General features: G+C 36.8%; 1 protein-coding gene across 1 annotated transcript in view; it reads right to left on the bottom strand.

The window, feature by feature from the left end:
- The window catches only part of jak1 (Janus kinase 1), a 41863-nt gene extending 19073 nt beyond the window's left edge, over positions 1 to 22790 (bottom strand). Inside the window, exons 1-9 of the mRNA XM_062424538.1 lie at positions 22540 to 22790; positions 10950 to 11161; positions 9589 to 9712; positions 4786 to 4939; positions 3997 to 4160; positions 3313 to 3581; positions 2364 to 2479; positions 1514 to 1687; positions 226 to 383 (exon numbers count right to left, since the gene is read on the bottom strand). Of these exons, the coding sequence (XP_062280522.1) occupies positions 226 to 383; positions 1514 to 1687; positions 2364 to 2479; positions 3313 to 3581; positions 3997 to 4160; positions 4786 to 4939; positions 9589 to 9712; positions 10950 to 11154 (1364 nt within the window). The 5' untranslated portion in view covers positions 11155 to 11161; positions 22540 to 22790. The remainder of the gene's footprint in view (positions 1 to 225; positions 384 to 1513; positions 1688 to 2363; positions 2480 to 3312; positions 3582 to 3996; positions 4161 to 4785; positions 4940 to 9588; positions 9713 to 10949; positions 11162 to 22539) is intronic.
- Between the last annotated feature and the right edge of the window lie 1173 nt (positions 22791 to 23963).

The raw sequence follows: 23963 nt of genomic DNA, 5'->3' as shown, positions 1-23963 counted from the left end.
ATGTGTTTGGTTGTGACCTTATCCATCTTCATATGAATCAATCTCATTTTCTGATTAAAATGACAACAATAGAGCAATAGTCACATAAAAAGATAGATTTATATACAGGAGACAGGCAGACTACAGATGTGTGTGCACTATTCATATAACAATAATAAAATTCAACCATAAAACACACTCACATGCAAATTCCAATATACCACTAATAAAACTGCAAGTACAAACCAGATGGGTCCGTGGCAGCCGTTATTGATGTTGTGCACCACTGAAGCTGGCGCCACCTCCTTGCACAGGTAGTGATGGGCGTCCACTGTCAGCCTGAAGTATCCGTCCACAAGGGCTGCAAAGGACAGAGCCCCATCTCGAGAAGCCATTTGCAGCTCCTGAAATAGACAGACAGAGAGAGAGAGAAAGATGGAGGAGAGAGGTGATCAGATATTAGTCATATTAACCATGACAAATGATGATATCTGCATGCAGAGAGAGGTGGACTTTGCTTGAACTACAGATTAGTTGGAAACAATTTTTTGCTGATGGTTAACATCAACTATAAAAACAAGTGGAGGCAGGATCAAAATAGTATTTACTTTATGTACTATGATAAGTAGGTTTGACTCCACTGCAACAACAGAGCCACAAGAAATCTGTACTTTAAATGCTTTCAAACTAAATCCCTAAATAGCATTTGTTTAAAATTTTAGAGAGCCAGAAATTCGATCTTAAGTATGAGCAGGCTTCAGAGCAAATGACTCACACAGAACAGTACACAATATTTTATTTAAACCTAGTCGGTTTGTGCTGCCCCCCAAACTACATTTAATTGAATCACTGCACTTTTTTGGAGCCATGTCATTGTATACAAAACACTGCAGGATAACAGCATGACAGGCTACATATGTATATACTAGCTGTAATAGAGAGAAGTGATAGAAACTGAGGGCAGTGTAATGCAGAGTGGTGCGACTTGTTTCTATCTGCTGATTGAACACTCTCAGCTGTGGTGCAGAATGCTAGCTAGGTCCATAAAGTGCAACCTCCTCTACTCCTGTCCAGTGTGACTGACTCCTCTGCTGACAGCACTATTAGGAGACAAGCAGGAGAGATGCTCTGTAGTGTGGTAGTATTGTTTTACTAAACTATGACATCCGATGAATGAAGGCATTAAAACCATCTTACAGTAAAACATCAGACCAGGACACCATGAATAATATATTTTTCATTATATGGGAAAGGTGCATTTAAGACATCAGTAATAATATTGATTATTCAGAGTCGACTAGGAACAATTCTGATTTGGGTACAGCCCAAGTTTGTGTATGTTTCTGTCTTGGTATGACACTACCCCAAAATGTATTTGCACTCCATGTTGCAAATTACATATATCTAATGTTCAAAATAAATGTGAAGTTAAAGATTAAGTAATTAAAAAATATTTGTAGGTAGAATTGACATTACAGAGGTTGATCCCTCTTCAATCACAGCGCTCTTTGATTTGTCTGTGTGTCTGTCTCACCATCCTCTTGTTGTCTTGTCTATAGATGGTGACTGTTGCCTCTTTGATGACAGTGTGTGTGATCTCATGGAAGTCACAGAACACCACCCAGCCTTCATCTATCTCTTTCTTTTTATTTTTTCCATCTAGCTTGTTCTTCTTTGGCTTGGCCTTTTCTTTGGCGATCACAGCAGTCTAAAAAAAATAAACATAGACAGCAGTTATATACACACAGGTTATGTAAGAAAATACATAAGAAGTTCATTTATATTCAAATACTGTCACTTTTTTCCAGTTCCATGTTTATAAGAATGAGAAGGCTAACATGTGCAATTTGTTATTTGTAATTGCTTATGCCTAATATATTTTATATCCCTATAACATGCCTATAGGGGGTTCTATGTTGTTTTATCTGGTCAAGATCATGGGAAAAAATATTAATTGTTGCATTTTAGTTCTCGTGCAGTTTGTGTTCACACTGTCTTTTTACAAACAATCCAAGAGCTGTAAACATTAAATTACAGAGAGACAAGTATCTAGATTTGGTGACTTTTGTGAGTGTCATCTTGCTTCATCAGTGCTATTTGAACACGACACATGTGTGGAAATCAAGTTCTGCTAACTCCGAGCAAGTCATGCTTTGAGTTGCTGGGAGTTAATGCTTCTTAGGCTTTTGAAATCATTTTTTTGTTAGAAGCAGAAAGAGACCTTTCTTTTCAAGCGGTCTTGGCCCAGTTGTTTAGTATGCTCCAGAGTTCAATTGAGTGCTTTCACAACAAAACAAATTAATCACACTCATGAATAAAGTTTGTGTCTGATTACCTCAGTAAAACAAGATACACTAAAAGTATTTTTCACAATCACTACTTACTGCAACAGGCTTCTTCCTCCAGGAAATGCCAGTAGTACCAGAAACTAGGACCTGCATGTCCCGGCTTGTCTCTAAGGTCTGAGTCTGGCTCTGCCCCTGGCTCTGGATGTTGTAACCTAGATCCAGCAACAAACATTGTATCACAGCAGTTACACATATGTACTATTACAGGACATACAGATTGCTGAAAAAGTATAAATACAATTGATGTTTGGTTTCTCAATATTGTTTTTGGAAAATCTTGTGGTCTAGTGGTCATGCAGACAGGTCAAGCCAGTGAAATGTCTTATTGACTGTGGCTACTGTATGTTTACAGTGAAAAAAATATTCTGATCTCAATAAGGTTAATCAATCCTTCCAGTTCTGCATTAGTGTTTGGAAACTTAGTAGTAAAACAAATTCAATTCAAACATTTTGCAAATTAAAGAGAAACCCACTGAAGGGACCATGTCTAATCTGCATAAGTAGGTTATTGTGAAAGGTAAACATCTTGTTCCTTTCACTTTTGCTTTTAATCATCAACACAAACTCCTTTTCATAGGATGGGTAGGGCACCACAATTATGTAAACATAACACCAAACTAACCGCTGCCACATAGCCACTTTAATCCATTACATATGATAAATATTACACTAAGTCTATAAATATTTTTGTCTTTTAATGCCTAATAATTTAAAAAATATATTACATATATTACATCAATCTCGCTTTCTTGGCTTGCCACCAAGAGAGTTTTCTTCTATTGGTGTTACATCAACTTCCACATGAATTACCTTGGTATACAAATATTTATCTTTTTTAGTCATAATCTCCTGTAATTCCAGTGAGACTACTTTTCAAAATAAATAATTAAATAAAAAATACTACGTGTTGCACACCACAAATCTAGTACAGGGCCTGATAACTTCAACTCGTGGACACTTTCTTATTATCTCCCTGAATTCTTACCATTGTATCCTCCATTGCAGAGGTCTCCTTCCTTTATTACACTAAGCGAGATGGGCTCTAGCAGCTCACTGCCCAGGCCGCTGGTCAGACCCTCCAGTGTGGCCAGGTACTTAATCTTCAGGTCGTACGGTGTGATGTTGCTGTCCTTGACTGTGCGGCGGTTGAATTCACTGAGGAATTTCTTGAAGACGTTGTTGATGCGGATGCGCGTAAGAATGTTGCGCTTCTTGATGTTACTTTTCAGCATCTCTGGGATGAAACGTTTATAGCTGGTGGGATTAAGACAAACAAATATGCTTTCCATTAAATTCTTGCATGAAAATGAAGTTTAAATTGAGGTAAAATATACTACTTAGCTCATCAACAGGTTTGAATTTACATGAGAAATAGTGTCTGTTTGTGCCTCTCCCCCCAGATTTGCAAATGTGTGGGGGTTTTTTGGGGGAAAACATGTCCATGTTAGTCGAGAATGAATCCACTTTTGTAAAGTACAGGAAGTAAGTACATTTTATGAAATGACATTGGAAGGCTGCTGCCAATATTACTCTTACATGTGGGTGTAATTTTGAGATTTAAATCAAAGTCTGTAGAAGCCCTTCCATTTCGGCTTTTTTTTTTTTTTTTAAATGAATGATACCATCAATTATACAAAGACATGCAGTATTGAACGTGCGTGTGAATTACTTGATTTCCTGAGAAGCAGTGGGCAGGGGCATATCCATGTTCATGGCATAGTGGGTGATGGCAAGCACAGCCATGCCCAAACACTCATTCTCTATCTCGTGCTGCTCTGCCTCAGACTGGGACATTCTCAGTGGAACCACACCCGTCTGAAAGTCATGCTGGCCCTGAGAGACAAACATTTATATACAGTAATTAAGCAAACATGAAACACCAAACATACTCAGATCTTAAAATGATAATCATGTATTGTTTAATGTGGTTCAGTACATGCCATACAACTCCTGTAAAGTGACCAAATGAAATTAAGTGGCAGACTGCCTTTTTCTTCATTGAATTTACAATAATATCAGACAGATATATTTCTTATATATCTGACAACTGACAAATCAGTAAAACAATTATTTGTGGTCTGGAAACATCAGTTCCTGTCATGTGACAACTTCTTTAAATGAACAGAAGGACTCGCTCTATGTCTGACTTTAAATATGCACTTCCTGATATTGTAACATTTCCTCTCAGCTGTTTTGTTTTACTTGATGTTTTGAAACTCAACTCTGAACTGTGTTGAAACATGACCTTTCAATCAGAATATACTTTCACATTCAATTCAATGCAGACATTCAAAAGGGGAATTAGTAAATCAAAAAAATGTTTTTGGACTGGAGTCACTGGCGACAACATATTGCTTAAAACAATCCAATGACAAGACAAAGACATTCATTAATATTATCATTAGTAACTGATTACTTTATTTCTGATTAACTACCCCAAACCTATGCCTGCACACACCTGGGCAAAAAGGTAATCCAGCGATGCAGCGTCCAGTAGAGGTGTTCCTTCAGGGGTTTTCGGTGAACTAAGGCCTCCTCTAAGTTTGTTGATGCAGTGTCTCCAAACAGGAGACTCTCCTTCGGTGGTGCCGTGCCAGTTTCTGAAATAAAACCTGACAGGAGACAAACAGGGTTAACATTGTAACAGCATCCAAGAAAGGATGCATGGCTTTGGAAAAGCATGCAAAATGCACAGGGTAAAGGTAATATAACACAGGAGATTTATAAAAATGTAATTGCAGTAACCTATTTTATTCTGGATTTAGAATTCACATGTCCAGGAAGACGCTGCAGTGTGTTGAAATTACTGCCTGAGCTGAAAGGATGTTTGTTTTACAAATAACAAAGTTAACCTTGAGTTTTTTATTATGATTATTATTATTATTATTATTATTATTATTATTATTATGATGGGAATGATGGGACTTGGGTGGAGATGACTGACAACAGTAGGATTTCAAAATTATATGAATTCTAATATGAACTGCATACAAGTTTGAATTACTATGAATGCTGCCTGAATCATACATAAAGTTGTACCCGAGTGTGAATAAGAGAGCAAAAACAGAAACAACACAACAGGAAGTGCTCTAATGCCTCTTGTATGCAGTGTTTAACGCATAAAAAATGTTCATCATTAAAAGTCTATTTTGTCTTTTTGTCATTTCCACGTTAACATTTCATGCAACGATGAATCAGCCATGTAGAATTTCACTGATCAAGTGAAGTTTTTTCATTGTAATTTTGACCTATTTTCCTGTTTTCTCTGAAATGAAGCAAGTTTTCAGCTAGCCTGTGCTTTTCAGAGGAAATGTATGATCTCTGTCAGTACAGCGTCACAGGCGCCAATCTACATCCTCCCAGACCAACAGCAGACATGGGGCAGTGCATAGGGAAATTGTCAAAGCAAATTGGGAGAACATTTGAAAATGGAAATTTAAAAAAGAAATGGATTAAAAAAAGAGAAAATAAAGGAACAAATAACAGACACAGTCATAACACACGTACTGCTGATCAACTGATAACATTTTATTGACAGAGAGAGAAACTCTGAAGCTGGCCAAAATGTTCACTCATCCACTAAAATATCTAAAATGATAAAATATATAAAAAAAATTAGTAGATGGTTCCCAGATAATGTATCATTTGGTTTATCATCAAATACCTGCAAAACTAATGACACTGCCATCATTTCCAGCTGTCCTTTGTATTTAGCGCAATTTAGCATAATGTGGGATACACATACTTAACTAAGATGACGAGCATTATACACATTATATCTGCTTAACATCAGAATCACTGTGATTGGGAGCATGTTAGCAGGCTGATGTTAGCATTTAGCTCAAAGTACTGCAGTCTCACAAAGCTGCAAGCGTAGCAGTATACTCTTTTTCTTTTAATTATTGATTTTTGACATGATGGAAATACTAGTGGAGCTTTAACTGGTCTGTGTGTGTGTGTGTGTGTGTGTGTGTGTGTGTGTGTGTGTGTGTGTGTGTACCTGTGTAATATTTGTTTATACTAAAGATTGTGTGTATATTGCGACTTGACCACAATACCCTGCTTGTCTGGAAGACTGCACTACAGTATGCAAAGCAGAGTGCGGCAAAAGAAAACATGCACACAAGCACACAACACATGCCACAGTTAGTCTCTATGTGCACTCACTATTCTCCCCACTAGTTATTGTCAAAACAGAGCAGAGAGAAAGAGGAAGTGTCATTTACACCACAGTAACCTTCTTTCTTCTCTTTGAATGAAATGCTACTTTAGTTGTAGACTGGATTCCCTGTTGTCAAAGTCAAAGTTGTCCGGTCAGGTATAAATGTGACATTGCTGTATGTTGTACGAAAAAATTATTGTGTGTTGATCAGAAGTATTTTCGCATCACTTTTGAAGCGCGATGTGCAAAAGCGCGACTGGGGTGCAGTAGTCTATTTGCGTACAGTTATCAGCTCTGATTGAAGAGTTTTTGGGATTCAAGTGAGCACACAGGTACACACTGTATTAAATATGTAAAGTTACTGTGTTCTTTTAAAAGGTTTAATTGAAACTCATAGCCTAACCCGAACACAGTCAGAGTTAATATACCGGTCCGGTTCAGTTAAGCAAATCATTACCGGACCATTAACCATTGACCCGACACACTGTTTCAGGTGTAATATGTGTGTTTTGTGTTTCTAATAAAAGTAAATTGAAAAGTTTGGGAGTATAAACATATATGTTTATAAATGAATAGCTACTGGTGCATTCAAATAAACCAGTCTATAATAAAAATAAGTGTTTTTCCCCGAACATGACACCCCCCATAATAGACTTATACACTGGTTTTTACGGTAAATTCCAAATATTCAAGCTTATTCTGAGTTTATTATCAAAAGTTTTAAACACCTCCCTCTGATGTGCTATTAAGTTTCATGTTTTGGTGAATTCCAAACACTGTTTAAAGTATCTTGGGCTGTTGTACCTTCTTTATATTCTTATTACGCCTAGGTGAGAATCAAGATTTAACAAGCAAGCCTTTGGAAACTTGGAATGTGTCTCGGCTTGCTAAGCCACCCACTGGCATTTGCCATGTTGTGATCTCATATGGGTCTCAGGTGCAGTGTTACGAAGTTGTATGCAATTAAGTGATATAGCCTCCAGGTTTCTCTGTCAGCGACCCATCTTGCATTCTATACAGCTGGAGATGACAAGCACCGGCACTGCATCTGTCTCTTCCCTCATTTAATATTTACAACCTGTCTCACATGACTGCCTCACCTATCTCATAAACCTAACTATCCTCACAACATATTTTGCCACAACAACAGGAAGTTGTGTTTTGCTTAATATACACAACAACTTGAACACGCAGAACTGAACTAGTGGATGGGTGATGGATTTGGGGACACATCCACAAAGAACCACAAAAAAATGGAGCAGCTTGACACTGTGGTATAAGTTATACAAAAAAGCACTTTCTTCACTTTCACTCAAAAGTGGTAACCTCCAATTTGGAAACAACACTAATCACTTTAAAAAGGAGACCTACATGAAGCATCCTGATCCAAACTGGATCCTTTCCACCCACACAAATAAAGAGCACTTCAAGCAAACACATGTCAACTGCTTGAATTCCAGATCGAATTCCCCCGAGCTCCTGAATTACAGATAAAAGTTGGAATTTCGAGTGATTGGTAAACCACAACCTTTGCCTTGAGGCTTAGCTCACTCACTCCATGTTATCCTTACTCATTTAATGACTGCAAGTGAAGTCAAAGAACTACATCACTGGTGAAAAGAAGAGATGCAATCCTGAGATCACCAAACCAAAAGCTCAGGCAGGCCATTTTTCTCCAATACCTTGCCAAGATGACCATTTAAGTAGATTGGTGGCTCTACATGGAATTTAGATTACTATGACATAAGTTTGCTTTGTTTTTTTTTTCTTTCTGTTCCTTGCCTTCCACAAAACATAAGACATTCCACATCCAGGAGCCAGTTTTCATAGCCAGGGATCAGCATAACGGTTAGACAGCAGAGCAGTTAGCTAAGGAGTAATAGCACTTACAGGTACATCTATAATAAGTCCTCATTGGATTTGAAATCAATTATTTGAATAGACAGTGAGAAGTTCTTCTATGAAAGTGTAGAATAATACATTTTCTATTAAAAGTTAGCATCAGAACAGCAGAATTTTATAAAGTTAATCATAAAGTGTAAAAGGGAAAAAATATTGAACCGTTCGGTCCGCTCTACACGGAACAATACGACCTTATGGACCGCGGGTTTTCGGTTTTGCAATTCATTTTGCATTGATGCTTTACAGGCCACTGTGTGCATGCATGCATGTGTGCGCGTGTGTGTGTGTGTGTGTGTGTGTGTGTGTGTGTGTGTGCCTGTCCAGGCAGGTGAAAAGCCCCCCCCCCCCCCGTGAGTTAATGTCCAATCACGGTTGTGCCTTCACCCACGCAACCCCTCTCACACTGTAACTGGAGCCGGGTTAAAAGTGCAGCTCACACACAGAAGCGGAAAAAAGAAAACAAAGACGCATGGCCAGCACTAGTGGAGGAGTTGAGAGAGAAAAGTTTGAAGAAGCACCGGCTTCATTCAAATCTCCGGTGTGGGTTAATTTCGGTTTCGCCGTTGAATACAAAGACGAGGGAGTGAAAACTGTTGACAAAAATGTTAAGACATCCCAACTCTCCCAGAAGTTCCGTGAGTTTCCCGCATTTTGATAGCGGCTCCCTGACGCCCGCAAATTGAGCTACAATCTCCAAGGAATCTGGATCGAGCAAGCAAGAGTGCGCGCGTGTGTGTGTTTGTGTGACTATCAATGCAGCACATATGAGAGCACAACGTCCTTATAGCTGTGTGTTGCAGCTTATTAGACCAATCGCACTACGCATTACGCACAAAACACGTACCGAAACCGTGTCCCAAAAACAGAGGTACCGACCGTACCGTGGGTTACCTGTACCGTTGCACCCCTAATAGCCACAGGAGCTGACAAATTAACACACTCTCAGTATGGACCCAGCCTGGCCAGGACAAGGAATACCAGTGTGTGTGTCAAGCCCAGAAAAAAAACTCCCATTTTTTGTTTTTTCTAATATTTCCATTTAACCTGAAGACTACACTTACAAATTTGGTTGTGGTTCAATCAGTAAAAAGTTTGTTTCAACTGAATAAAATGGTTTTATGGAGATGAATGGCAGCTACAAAATAATGATATCATCAATTTCAATGTAGTCAGCTTCTGCTGTAACACCAATCTTACCTCATTCGATAGTGCAGCTTCAAACTGGTCTCATCTGTGATCTTGAACTCGTAGTTGGGAGGATACCACATGCCTGTCGTCTCATTGTACAGGGAAAACAGGTTATGGCACAAAGGAGAGATTGCTGAGAGGGAAAAGAAAAGAGGGGGAAAAAAGATCAATATTCTCGTCCAGGATCTAAGAGCGAGAGCAAACATCGTCAAGCACATCAATCTCACTTGGTTATATATTTATTTGCTTTATAAATGGTTTTATAAAACACATGCAATTAAATGTGTGTTTACTGTGTAATTTAAGCCTTCAAATGCCTGAAATGAAATAAAACTAACGATTTTCAATTCAGCCGTGCTAACCAGAGTGCAGATCAGCTGGTCAATTCAAATCGTTAATGGCTGGGCTTAAAGATAAACACATCCTGTAAGAGCTCCTAAGTACCACTTAGTCTAATTTTATAGTAACTGACTCAAAAGCTTTTGAGCTGTGGTTAGAACTGATTTGCAGTGATGTCACCTGCTATGATAATGTTAATGGTTTTCTCTAATTTCACCATCTTGTTTGGACTCTAGTGCATTTTATTTCACGTGTTAACCATTAGCTGAGTGATGGTACTTGGAAGTAAACCTTTATATCTTCATCTGGATTTGAAATCAATTATTTTAACACACAGGGGAGGAAGTTCTTCAACGAATACGTAACGAAACGTTCATCCCTCACTGAATTTATCAACTAACAGTTATTCTCTACTCTATTATTTTTTTTAAGTTTATCATAAAGAGTCAAATAAAAAAGGGTTGACAAATTACCACACTCAAATGACTTCAGCAATTTTGCCCATAATCTCAAGTGTTACAGAACAAGACATCCTAAAGTGAGTTGTATGTCTGTCAGAGAGGTTAGTAGGGGAAATAAATAGGCTGACTATATTAAATATTCATATTTGAGATGTGAAATACATACTGAAAAAGTATGTTTTTCAAAAGGTTTGTACATGTATTAATCACTTGTATTTTTTCCTAAGATAACTGCGTAATCATTGCAGGAATTAAAAAATACCCAGGGTTTTATTATCAGGTACACTGTATCACCAAATAATCAATACTGCATGTATTACACTCTTCATCAAAGCCAAGAAGTGACAGTCAGCATCTATTAATGGTGTCAATGAGTGTGTCCGTAATAGAGCCCAACGTGTATAAAAGTAAACCTTGATCAGGTGATTGAGCACCTACTTACCACATAGCATACTCACAGTAAAAATCTACAAAACACTCACTACATTATTGGCAATTAACAGAGCAAATCTTTCAGTAGAGAAGACAATAACTTGGTTTTGCCATCTAGGCAATAGATCAGTCACTCACAGCATTTCTTGGCGGCTTCCACACAGAGCTCCTCCGCAGTGTAGCATCCTTTGAAGAACTCGAGCTGGTGTATTTCCAATGTGTAAAAGTGGATCTCCAGGCCCCAGGAGGAAGTAGGAGAGGAGGAGAGTTGGGCCTTCCTGGTAGATCTCCTCATCTTCCCGCAGAGTTGCCTGCTCAACTCCATCACCCACAGAGATGGCATTCAGACACTGGATAAGTGGAGTGAAAAAGAGAAATGGGAAAAGTGGAACTGTTAAGTTGTTGTTTTTTTTAAATTTAAGGTCATAAGTTTCTGTATGTAGCAGTTTTTCATGTTGTGTACTTGAGGTAAGCTTTCTATTTAATTAAATTTAGGATAGACAGGACAGGTGTGAACATACAAATTTGGGAAACAAAAGTGGTGGCAAATAGTTGTTACATCTAAGGACCAGATTTCAGAATTAAATTTTACTAAGGCTGTCAAGTTAAAGTATGATTAATGCACACATGTTCTGTTTGACCCTTGTCCCGGCCTGTAGTTTGGAAATAAGGAAGCAATGCAGCAGTAACATTTTGGATAACAAGCAGAGTACGTCCAGTCTCAAATACCAAACATAGAGCTGATACAGAGAGACGTCCTCCCGCTCGCCAAAGGTGCGAGAGAGCGAGTAAGACAGCCTGTCCTGTGCTTGTGTTTGCTTGTGTGTGTGAACAGGTTAGTGAACCGGTTCCTAACTGATATCTTAACTGACAGCAGAATTTTGGAGCATGCAGTATTTCATTCTTCTGGATTGTTTCAATAAACATACCATGTGCATAAAGCAAACATACAGTTGAAACCAGAAGTTTACATACACTGTATAAAAAGACATACAACCTTTTTTTTTTCTCACTGTCTGACTTTATATCAGACCTTATTTAGGTCAGTTAGGATTACAAAAATTATTTATATTTGCTAAATGCCAGAATAATGAGAGAGAGAGAATTTTTTAGACCATTTTTTATTACTTTCTTCAAAGTCAGAAGTTTACATACACTAAGATTACTATGCCTTTAAACAATTTGGGAAAGCCCAGATGATGATGTCATGGCTTTGGAAGCTTCTGATTCCGGTTAATTGACAACATTTGAGTTAATTAGAGGCACACCTGTGGATGTATTTTAAGGCACACCTCAAACACACTGCTTCCTGTGCGTGTGGCATCATGGGAATATCAAAAGAAATCAGCCAAGATATCAGGAAGAGAATTGTGGACTTCCACAAGTCTGGTTCATCCTTGGGTACAATTTCCAGATGCCTAAAGGTGCCACGTTCATCTGTTCAAACAATTATACGCAAGTATAAACACCATGGGAATGTCCAGCCATCATACCACTCAGGAAGGAGACGGGTTCTGTGTCCCAGAGACAAACGTGCTTTGGTGCGAAATGTGCGTATCAACCCCAGAACAAAAGCAAAAGACCTTGTGAAGATGCTGGCTAAAACTGGTAAGAGAGTGTCATCATCCACAATGAAACGAGTCCTGTACCGACATGGGCTGAAAGGCCACTCAGCGAGGAAGAAGCCATTACTCCAAAAGCAACATGAAAAAGACCTTAATTTTTGGAGACATGTCCTGTGGTCTGATGAAACCAACATTGAACTGTTTGGCCATAATGACCATCGTTACATTTGGAGGTAAAAGGGGGAAGCTTGCAAGCCTGAGAACACCATCCCAACTGTGAAGTACGGGGGTGGCAGCATCATGTTATGGGCGTGTTTTGCTGCAGGAGGGACTGGTGCACTTCACAAAATAGATGGCATCATGAGGAAAGAACATTATGTAGAAATATTGAAGCAACATCTCAAGACATCAGCCAGTAAGTTAAAGCTTGGGTGCAAATGGGTCTTCCAAATGGACAATGACCCTAAGCATACTGCCAAATTAGTTACAAAGTGGCTTAAGGACAACAAAGTCAATGTTTTGGAGTGGCCATCACAAAGCCCTGATCTCAATCCTATAGAACATTTGTGAAATTTGACCCAAGTCATACAGTTTAAAGGCAATGCTACCAAATACTAATGAAATGTATGTAAACTTCTGACTTTGATGAAAGTAATACAAAAATGTCTAAAAATATATCTTTCTCATTATTCTGGCATTAAGCAAATATAAACAATTTTGGCAATCCTAACTGACTAAATACAGGAAAAGTTTCATCTGATATAATGTCAGACAGTAAGAAAAAAAAGGTCTTTTTATACAGTGTATGTAAACTTCTGGTTTCAACTGTATGTATCCTTTCCCATGTAGATAAGAGTATTAAAAACTTGAAAAATATCCCTTTAAAGTACATTAAGAAAAATATTAAAAATGTGTGATTAATTAGCGATTAATCATGAGTTAACTTATGACAATTAAGCGATCAATCACAAATATTTTAATTGATTGACAGCCCTACATTTGACATAATTTATTTTTTTAATTTTTTCTCACCCAAAACTACCCTATTTTACAATTAACTACATAAAGCAGCATTCATAGTATTAGTTTATATTTCCAATCAGTCTTCAGGCAAGTTTAAAAAACAATAGCTTTTGATATCATGTTCATCAGAATAGCCCAACTATAATGTCTAACTGAGCTACCTTTGGTTTATAATCTACACTCTCTGAAGAAAAGGGTCTATGATTGTGTGGTGAGCTCAATAAACAGCAGAGATTCTGAGTTCAATGTTCAGTAATCTGATGACTCATACAGTACTTATACCTAGCAGAGCCCCACAGACGCTCACCGAATAGTGATGTCTCACACGGCCTTGTGCAAGTGAAATGACGTCAGCCTTTCGAAAGAGATCATGACATCCACACGGAAGTTTGAGACAGATCATTGCTGCGTAGGAGCAGCTGCATGGCATTAGCACTACATCAACAGCACAAAACTAGCAGTATATCTTTCATCAGTGTCTATAGGCCTGTCATGATAATTACATTAGATTTAGATTTGTATTAGTTTACACGTAATGATACAGACTTTACACATATAGACAACTTAAGATGTGATGGAGAGGTGTGAGAGTTATATTAATCAAAGGAAAAAGAGAAAACTAAGATTGTTAAAAGGAAGATTAGATTACATAAAGATACAGATAACAAATTTACATATATGCTGCTGCACAGATTCACAAAGACAACTAAAATTAAAGCTGCAAGCAGCGATGAACGGGCCCTCGCCCCCCCAATGCATGTCGGGCTGTGGCGCAGTCGGAGGGCGCGCAGGTAGACGTCTTCATTCGCAGGCTTTTATTTGACTTCGCATGATGTGGTGAAATATCACTGCCTGTGTCCACTATGTGGCGCTAGAGAGCACCCACCAATTATATGTCATGTTGTAGTATGTGATGTGGAGAACACATCCTGTAAATTTCATATAAATCGGATAATGTTTGTCATATGAGGCTGACTTCCTGTGTCCAGTAGGTGGCGCTGTGTATATGACACAGTATTGATGCATAGACGTGTTCAGGGCGGGACCCTCTACATGCGTGATCAATTTGGTGTAGATCGGACGATGTCTGTAGGATTTCCTTCTTTTTGGCGAAGGATGGAATGGCGAAGGAAATTGTCAGCACTGCCACGCCCAAACAGAATCCCTAATCAGAAAGTTTTTTTGAACTTTTCATCTGTTTGGAGCTGTGTTGTTCTCCTCACTGACATCGGGCTTAGGTTCAAATTGGAAAGGCTGAACAGAAGACATGTTTATCTTGCACAATTATTATCAATTTGCCATATCAAATCATGATGATTGTCATTAATAATATTTCATTATCAACCATTATCACAAACAGTATAGGCCCATGGTCTACAGTAGGGACATGCAGTAAAGCACTGATTTGTTGAAGGAATGTACAGTTGGCCAATCAGAAATAATCTCATTGGATGAATTAAACCCCAGTGGTTTAACATTTCAGTCTAGCTGAGAGGGACCTTAATGTGATTTATTTAGCCATGGCAAATTATTGTTTCAACAGCTAGCCTAGCTCAGTGATTTCCAACCAGGAGTGGTCATACACCAGTGGGTACCTCTGCAGTTACCATTAGCCTATGTATATGGAAAGATTGTGGAGAAGCTCAGCTATTTGAAAAAATAGAAATTAGCCTACTTTTGTTTTAAAAAGGGTATATATTTGTAGGATATTTGTTTTTTTAGAAGGAAAGGAAACACAAATAAGATTAAAATAGCAATCTGATTACTTGTAAACTGATAACTTGTAATCTCATTACTTTCCCAAAAGTAATGTGATTACTTGTAATCTGATTACTTTCCCAAAAGTAATGTGATTACTTGTAATCTGATTACTCTCCCAAAAGTAATCTATTTACTAAGTAATCTGGAAAAATGAAATCTGGATCTGGAAAGATGAAAAGTGGTGCACACCATGCACAGTGGTCGACTTCCTGTTGGGTAAAAAAATTCCACAAAATTAATTCCCCCATGATCCGATGAGAGCTATAACGTTTAGGGGCACTATAGAGCCCCCTTACCACACTTGCGTCCAATCACAATGAATTATAAAATAACCAGATGTGACGTGAATGCAGAACTTCATGAGTTTTCATGTATGTTTAGGCCACCAAAAATGCGATCCTTTTGGCAGAAGAAGAACGAAAATAATAATAAAAGAGAAAAATCCTGGCAATAACAATAGGTCCCTCACTGACTGGTCAGTGCTCAGGCCCTAATTAGGTTTAGTAGGTTGTTTACAAAGATAATCCATAAGGATAATATTGCAGCGATAGAAACAAACCTTTTACAGCTTTCTCAAAATGTGCAGGTGCTAAATTAAAAAAACCGTGATGACAACGCACTCCAAATCACTGAACTTCTGTAGATTAGACCAAACTGTAACTGAGATGTTTAAAATTATTACGGGTATAATAGTTACATATATTGTCTTATTGTATGATACATGGATATCACCATCATCATTTCTGCTGACCTCAAACATGACGCTCAGTTTTTACTCCAGCTATTAAAATTTGAAAAGGGGGAAGGTGGCGCTGTTCCTAAGCTACATGAATAGCCTAAGTAAGCAGTCGCTGCCTTTCTTCACTGTGCATATCACGAGCGGCATCGCTTCTATGGCATTAACAGTACATGACCGAGGTTGATACTGCTCGGCCATTGTCAGAGGTATGAGTCACATACCACATTGTCTGAATATATTCTTAAGAATTTAAAGTTCATTGCTCTTTGAAAGGGTGTAACTTCATTATTATGCTATCATATTATCATTATATCAGTGGCAAAGAAAAAATTCTTAAAATGACAATACTATCGTTTGCTTATTATTTCTGGGACAATATATCGTCTACAAAAGTAGTTATCGTGACAGGCTTAAGTGTCTACACTGGATCCATTCACCCACAGTGTTGCTTTGCACTTAATGGTACATTGACAACATTAAAATCAATCATGTAGCTTTTTAAGGCAATTTTCTATATTGTTCTTATTGTCAACAAATCTCATGTGCATAGCCAAACCAATACATCATGAAGATCATGGTCAGCTTGTTTAGAAACGGCAGTCCTCGGAGAGTAGTTCCCTTTAGAGCGGACACCACTGTGTATGCAAAGCAAGGCGACTCTGTTTACAGTGCTTTGCTAGCTTGTTATACTAGGGCTGGGCAATATATCGATATTATATTGATATCATGATATGACACTAGATATTGTCTTAGATTTTGGATATCGTAATATCGTGATATGCCATCAGTGTTGTCTTTTCCTGGTTTTATATGCTGCATTACTGTAAAATTATGTAATTTTCTGAACATAAAATGACTATTTTAGCTCCTCCTCCTTTCTTTTTTTTTTTTTTTACCTTTGTCATTATAGCCACATTAGCAATGATTATTTATCAAAAAAGTCATAGTGTTAATATTTTGTGAAAGAATCAAGAATCATCTCTACATTACTCCTGCAATATCGATATCGAGGTATTTGGTCAAAAATATAGTGATACTTGATTCTGTCCATGTCTCTTCACTTTGTACTACACCATACATTATACATTTCAAGTTAAAGTCAAGAGTTTTCTGTAAACAGAACCGTAACTGACTAAAATCTAACCCTGCAACTTTTTTCCACTCAATGTTCCAATCACAGATGAGAGACAACTTGGACACCTTCCCAGGAGATTAAAATGCCTCAACAGATTAGCCTGATATGGATGGCAGTTAAATGTGTCTCATACAGATGTAGGGGCATATCGTTCCCTGATCTTATGAATGTTGTAAGTCTGCTTTGTTCTTCCTACCGCCACTCCCTCTCTTCATTTACTCTGTACTCACTCGCCAACAATTCACATATTTTATTACATGCTGATGTCTTTTATTGATTTCTAATGCTCAAAATTCCTTTCTTGTAAATTTCTTAACTTTTATTACCTATTTTCTAGCGATGCTGTGCTGTCTCGTTGTTCTTGGAACAATGACAAATAAAGTACTTTGAACTTTTCTGATTGCCAGAAAGTCTATTTTAAAAAAAAGAAGAAAGAAACAAATGGCCGAATCTTTGTATTGAAAAGCCAAATGTGATTCAACTGAAAAGAGTCTGAGTTGGGTCCAGTGCTGGCCAGAGCCACAGGGAGAAAGAGAAACTGATCCTAAGCCCAGTAACCTAAAAATAGGACGTTTCCATCACAGGAACTTTCCCAGGGGACCAAGAGCCATTTTGATGAACTCAGGGACTAAACCCAAGTTACAGACCTAATGACAAGTTGTCACTAGGTCTGTAACATGTCACTGACAACATGATGAGTCGATGTTCATCGTCACTCTTGTCATTTTCTCTTCTAGTTTGTCATAACTCCTGTTAACCTCCTATTCAGCTGACAAGCTCATTCAACTCATTCATTGGGATGGAAAACTATTCTTTACTGTTCAATTCAACCTATTTCACACACTTAAGTTAAACCTGATTATATTTATGTTCATATTATATTATATACATATATTAGTGTGTGCTAATTCTCAAACATAACCATGGAGTAGTGAGGAAGGGGAAGGAACTTCTTCTTCCTACTTCTTTTAGAAACTCTGTTATTCTTGATTTGTTCGTTATCTTTATTAATTTTTATTCTCATAAATAAACAAACACAAAAAATGCAATTGGATAAGCATCATAGTCAGACTGGAAATGGACCATTACCACAAAGTCAACATTACTCATACAGATTTGCCACAGATGAAATTCTTGAGAAGAGATTTTCAGTGAGTCATTGGTCAGTTTTACAGTGAATAACTTCATCACTCACTGTGGCAATTTACCACACTCTTCCCCTTTTCTATTCAAATTCAATGTGTTATTTTTTGCTTATTTATTATTAAATACAAAATATATATACTTAGTAAATTTGGTGTGGAGTCTTTATAAAGCTCTCTTCAAACAAATGACATGGTCGGGACTGGTTGAGACTTGTAGCACTGTTCAGACACCAGTGCTTTGAATGCTGACGTTTTACAATCATTACAAAACATTTTCAATTAAACTTCAGCTGAAAAAGGATGTTTGACGCCCCTCCCCCTCCCTAGCTTGATGACATCACTCTGACATCCCTGCCTTGTCTACATGCCTTTGTTTTGAAAAGGTAAAATGACTGATGCTAGACCTCGCAGCAGCTTATAAAACCACTAGTGAAACTAGGGTGAAAATAAGTGTACAACAACAGCAGCGGACCACACGGTACTGCGCCGGGGCTTCGATGGTCAGACTGATGACTCCGTCACAGATACACACACATAGAAAGTGCACTCACCGCCGGCAACTAAAATTGAAACAATATGCAAACTATGTCTTAAATCCACATAAAAATAAGCCTGTTACAAAATCGCCTTCCGACACCTGTTAACTCTCTCAAACCACCGGCTCAGAACACTGAAAGTATGCAAACTTTCTATCTTCACTTCTCTCTCACTACTTCCGACATTTATCAAAAACTATCTGTAAGGGTGCAACTTTATTCCCAAACGTAAACCATTACTGCATCTTCCTTTTCTCCATGACAACCGTCTTTTTACTGCATCTTCGAGTGGGGCCATTTTGGAACAACTATTCCATTTTTTTAATGGAGTCCTTATAACCAGGTAAGTGTTAATTAAGGCAGGTCAATTAAATTTTAGGGCTGGGCAATAAGTCAAATTAATTTGATTAATTAATATAATTAATATTTGTTTTTACACCATTGTGAATTGTCTACACATTATGAAAATAGAGTTACTACAACATGCACAGAAAGGATGATTTTAGTCAGTGTTGATGGTCCTGTATTCTAATGTGAATTACAATATATGCACACTTGCTGCAGTTTACGGGAATGTAGTGACTTAAGGTAGCTAGCCAGCTCTAGCTTGTAATTTAAGAGTGGCATCTAAGATGCAGACTGAAAAAAGACATTACATTGATCTGAACTTTTAGTTTATGTTTGATGATAAAGCCAAATATTGAGATTAATGAATTTCACTGTCATATCATTTGTTTGTTTTTTAAAGATTTATTTTTGGGCTGAAATTGCAGAATTCAGTCTGTCTGTACCAGCGGGTAGCTAATGCTAGCTAGCCAGCTGTCTGCAGATGTCAGGCTGATGTCTTGTCAAGAAACACAAACAGCAGCAGATGAATAATTAATAAGAGTGTGCAGTGAGTGTCCTTAGTGAAACATCGAGCGCTGAAAAACCCTTATCTGTATCAGATTACCTGTATTTTCCATTATGCAGGATTATGATAACCTTGCAAATGGTCATTTTTTATTCTTGCTGAACTGTCTTGTGCTTAAAAAAATATATGTATAAGTTAAAAAATATATTAAAATCATGAATCAACCCTAAGCATCGTCCAGTCGTCTTTGAAATCCATCTTTACTTTGACTGTAAAAACTGTTTAACTCACAACTGTTTAACTCACAGCTGTTTATATATCCGTGAGCTACACATGGCTCATGCTTAACTACAGTCTCATTAATAATTTACATAAATCAATAATAATATAGCTATGACTCAAGTAAATTAGGAGCTCGTATCATAATTTAAACATATAAAATATACACAAACAACTTATTTGAATCATTATTTGTCAAGATTAATAAATACTGATGTTAAAAAGTGCTGATTTTACTCTTCTCACCTCAGCCTCTCATTTTTCCAGCCTGGATAAACCCAACTATACTAGTTTCTATTGGGAGTACTCCAGATAGTATATCCAGGTTTTCAAAACGTGTACCCTGATACAAGTTTTACACATACTGTACATAACATATAAAATGCTTAATTATGGTTATCTTGCTAGATATCCACTGAAACATGCACATGTAATCAGTGTTATTACTGTGATCCTATACTGATGACTTTTCTCATTTTATGTAACAGTAGTTGAGGATTCGGTACCCAGATAAGCATACTGACGTTTAGTGTGTTTATTCTTAATCAGCACCTCACTGTCATATTGATATAACCTCTGTTGCTTAGTCAGAATGAAATTTAGGAGGAAGCTGCTCAAAAGTTTCTTCATGATGTTCATTAAATGGGCAAACAATCAAATTCAATATGTATTCAATATTAAATTCAAATATATTCAATATTCACCACAACAACCATATCAAGAATTTAGATACTGACTTTACTATATAGTATTAACACTAAATTAAGAATATTAATGTTGTAACAACATAAACAGGTAATTTTACTGATTAATAGATTTTAGTTGATGAAATTGGCTTAATATATGTTAAGCTGTTTTGTTACATGTTTACTTACCCCTGATTTGAATCTCCTTACAAAAATAATCTAAGTGTCAATTCAATATTACTTTTCAATGAATTTTACAAACTTAATTCTAACTTGGCGATGGGGCACTTCTCACTTAAATTCAACACAAGTTTTTGCATGGGAAGATGATCACAAAATATATACATATGTATGTGTTATAGTTTTCATTACATTTCAGCAAAGTTTGGCCACACACATGGCTACATCATGTGTGTTGGAGACGTAAAACCTGGGACTGAAATGACACTACTGTGGGCAGGAAACAGGCTTATAAAGCAGTAACAGCAACGTCACACAGGTCATTTGGTTATTACAAGGAAATGTCAAATAAATTATAATCTAGTACTCTTTGATGTTAAATATCATGTTCATGCAGTGAGGTCTAAAGCTCAACTTTATCCTGTATCTAAGCCTACACTAAAATAAAATCTGATTATTCATCTATATTTGCATTATGTCAGTTTCATTATCATTTATGCTTAACATTAAGTATTTCAAATGTCAATTTCCCTTTAAATAATAGTAAGCTTACGTTTTGGGTGAGAAATGATATTTCATATGAAGATATAATAAACAGTAAAATGACGATTAAACATAGGTTCAAATGCTTTAAACATTCAAAGAGTTTACAGTTGAAGAGTGAGTGTGTGTTTGTGTGTGTGCGTGTGTGTGTTTGTTGGGCCCAGGAGGAAGCACATATTTTTTTCAACTTTACTGCTTGTTGGCAGGACTTTTGCAATATTTTCCTTATGGGTGGGGCAGCAGCTGATGACTACTATTAACATTATCAACTCATACTAATTACGGTGGTCATTATATTAATATGATGATCATCGTTAATCGATTGATGATTATCTGCTCATTTAGTTGATAGTGACGGTATCACGAGTTCCCTGGTGGCATCTTCAAATATTCAACAATCAAAAATCTCAAAAGGTATTCAAAGTTACTTTTGAAAAAAAACATGCTGTTTTTTGCTTGAAAAATTATGAAAAGATTACCAAAAAAATGTCAATCAATCAACTAATCAATTAATAGAGTAAGTGTTACAGCTCTAATTGCAGGTAGAAGATACAACAGTGACACCTGTGATCAAAACAGACGTCTTGTAAATGTGTGAATATTTCCAATTAAAATAACAATAATACAAATCTAACCATTTCATTTAAAGCCATCTTTTACTATGTTGGACAACGTCAACGTCCTGCTGACAAAATGAGGAATAGGTTTCTCTTTTCTTTTACACTTGCTTAGTAGAAATGAAAGAATAATTGACTATTTCGCTTTCTCAACTTTCCCGTCCGGGCAGTAGAGTAAAAAAGTTCGTCCTATTAAATGTGGACAAAGTTACAACAAAAAACTTATTACAAAACTTGTGAAATGTATAATATAGTATTTATCTTGAAATTGAATCAAACCTTTGTTAGAATAAGTAAAGCTTAGTTTTAAGATGCTTACTTTTTTTTTTTTTTTGGCCTTACCTTATTCACAGCCAATTGAAATCTTTTTTTTTTCAGATTAAATGTTAATTACACTTAACATCAGAACAGCATCTATGTGTGTATATTGTGATAGTGAACATGGATGTAAATCTTACTACTGTCAAGCCAAGTGAACTACCGTGGTTGGTTGGCATTAGCCTGCTAGCCAGTTTATTGGGGAGTCAAAGCACACAACCCAACAGGATCTTCACACTTGCCAACAACGAAGATGGCATACGATTATGTGTTTTTTTTAAGTAAAAGAAAAAGGGCAGAAACTGTGCCACAAAAGAGCTTTTCACGGACAGTCATTTTTTTACTCACCTAGCAAGCTTAGCCAGACAGACAGCTGGCAAGTCACTTCCGTTTCACAGTTACAGCATTTGACGCTTCGACCAAGTTGGAGCTCCTCTCAACAAGGATTTAAAATGTCGTTTCTCGTCTACTTTGGTGTCAACACTTCCCGTAAAAAAACAACTTTAAAAATAGCTACATCCAGTATCCAAAAGAGAAGGGGTTGGTTAATTCCGTTATATTTCTTGATGCTCGATAGCTTTCAGCGTAGTCGTAGTCCTTCTCTGTTCTTCACTAACCCTTCCTGACAAGCCTCGTCCCCTTTCCCGAAAACAACGCAGTGGCAGCCTGTAGAAGCCGGCCTCTGATTGGCTGCTTGGTGCGTCACTCAAGATGACGTCGTTAACCCTTTTTTTGGATTCCGGACACTGTGAAATCAGCCTTGAGTGTTTCCTGCCCCTGTATCACTGATCACGTATGTATGTAGGGACCAGAGTCCTGCGCACGGGTTCAGGTTGGGAAGGTTACTTTGGAAATGTAATAGTTACAGATTACTAGTTACCTTTTTATATATATATATATATATATATATATATATATATATATATATATATATATATATATATATATATATATATATATATATATATATATATATATATAATATATAATATATATATTATTATGTTATTTTATATATATATATATATATATAATAACATAATATAATCATTTTAAAATATAATAAGTAATGTAACTCTCTCCTCACCTTACTCTGTTTTGTCTGTTCTACACTGTCTTTTATCTGTTTTGTTTCTTATTGTTTTGTTTATTGTTTACTGTTTTCGTTTATTAATTGTACGGTGTCGAGTCGAGTGCCCAGAGAGGCGCCTTCAAATAAAATGTATTATTATTATTATTATTATTATTATTATTATTATTATTATTATTATTATTATTATTATTATTATTATTATTATTTTAATAACTTAATCAAAGTAATATACAGTACCAGTCAAAAGTTTGGACACAGCTTCCCATTCACATCAATGAGAGTGTCCAAACTTTTGACTGGTACTGTAACTTATTACTTTTCTAATATTCTTATGGATGTTTTCAGCTGTTAGGGTAAGTGTGCCCATTTAGCCCACCAAAAAATTTAAGTTGTGGTGTTTTTCAGGGATACTGACATGGTTTATAAGGGAGATCATTTCTTAGAAAGCAAGATTTATCTCTCATTTGAAAATGTATTCATTAGTTCATGTAGATTGTGGAACTGTGACACCATTTAAATCCATGTGTGCTCCACATGAGCCCAAGTCATGTTTTTACAAAATGTAAAAAATATATTGATTCAAAAGAATTACAAAACAGCAATATATGTATTCAGTTACATGTTAAATTTAAAAAATGAGGGTAAAAAACCCTCCTTTTGAGCAAAATCTTTAAGGTCT

Source organism: Scomber scombrus, chromosome 8 (genome assembly GCF_963691925.1).
Source record: "Scomber scombrus chromosome 8, fScoSco1.1, whole genome shotgun sequence".
In the NCBI taxonomy this organism is placed as follows: Eukaryota; Metazoa; Chordata; class Actinopteri; order Scombriformes; family Scombridae; genus Scomber; species Scomber scombrus.
The sequence above is the reverse complement of the archived record's forward strand: the minus strand, read 5'-3'. Positions and strand labels throughout refer to the sequence as shown.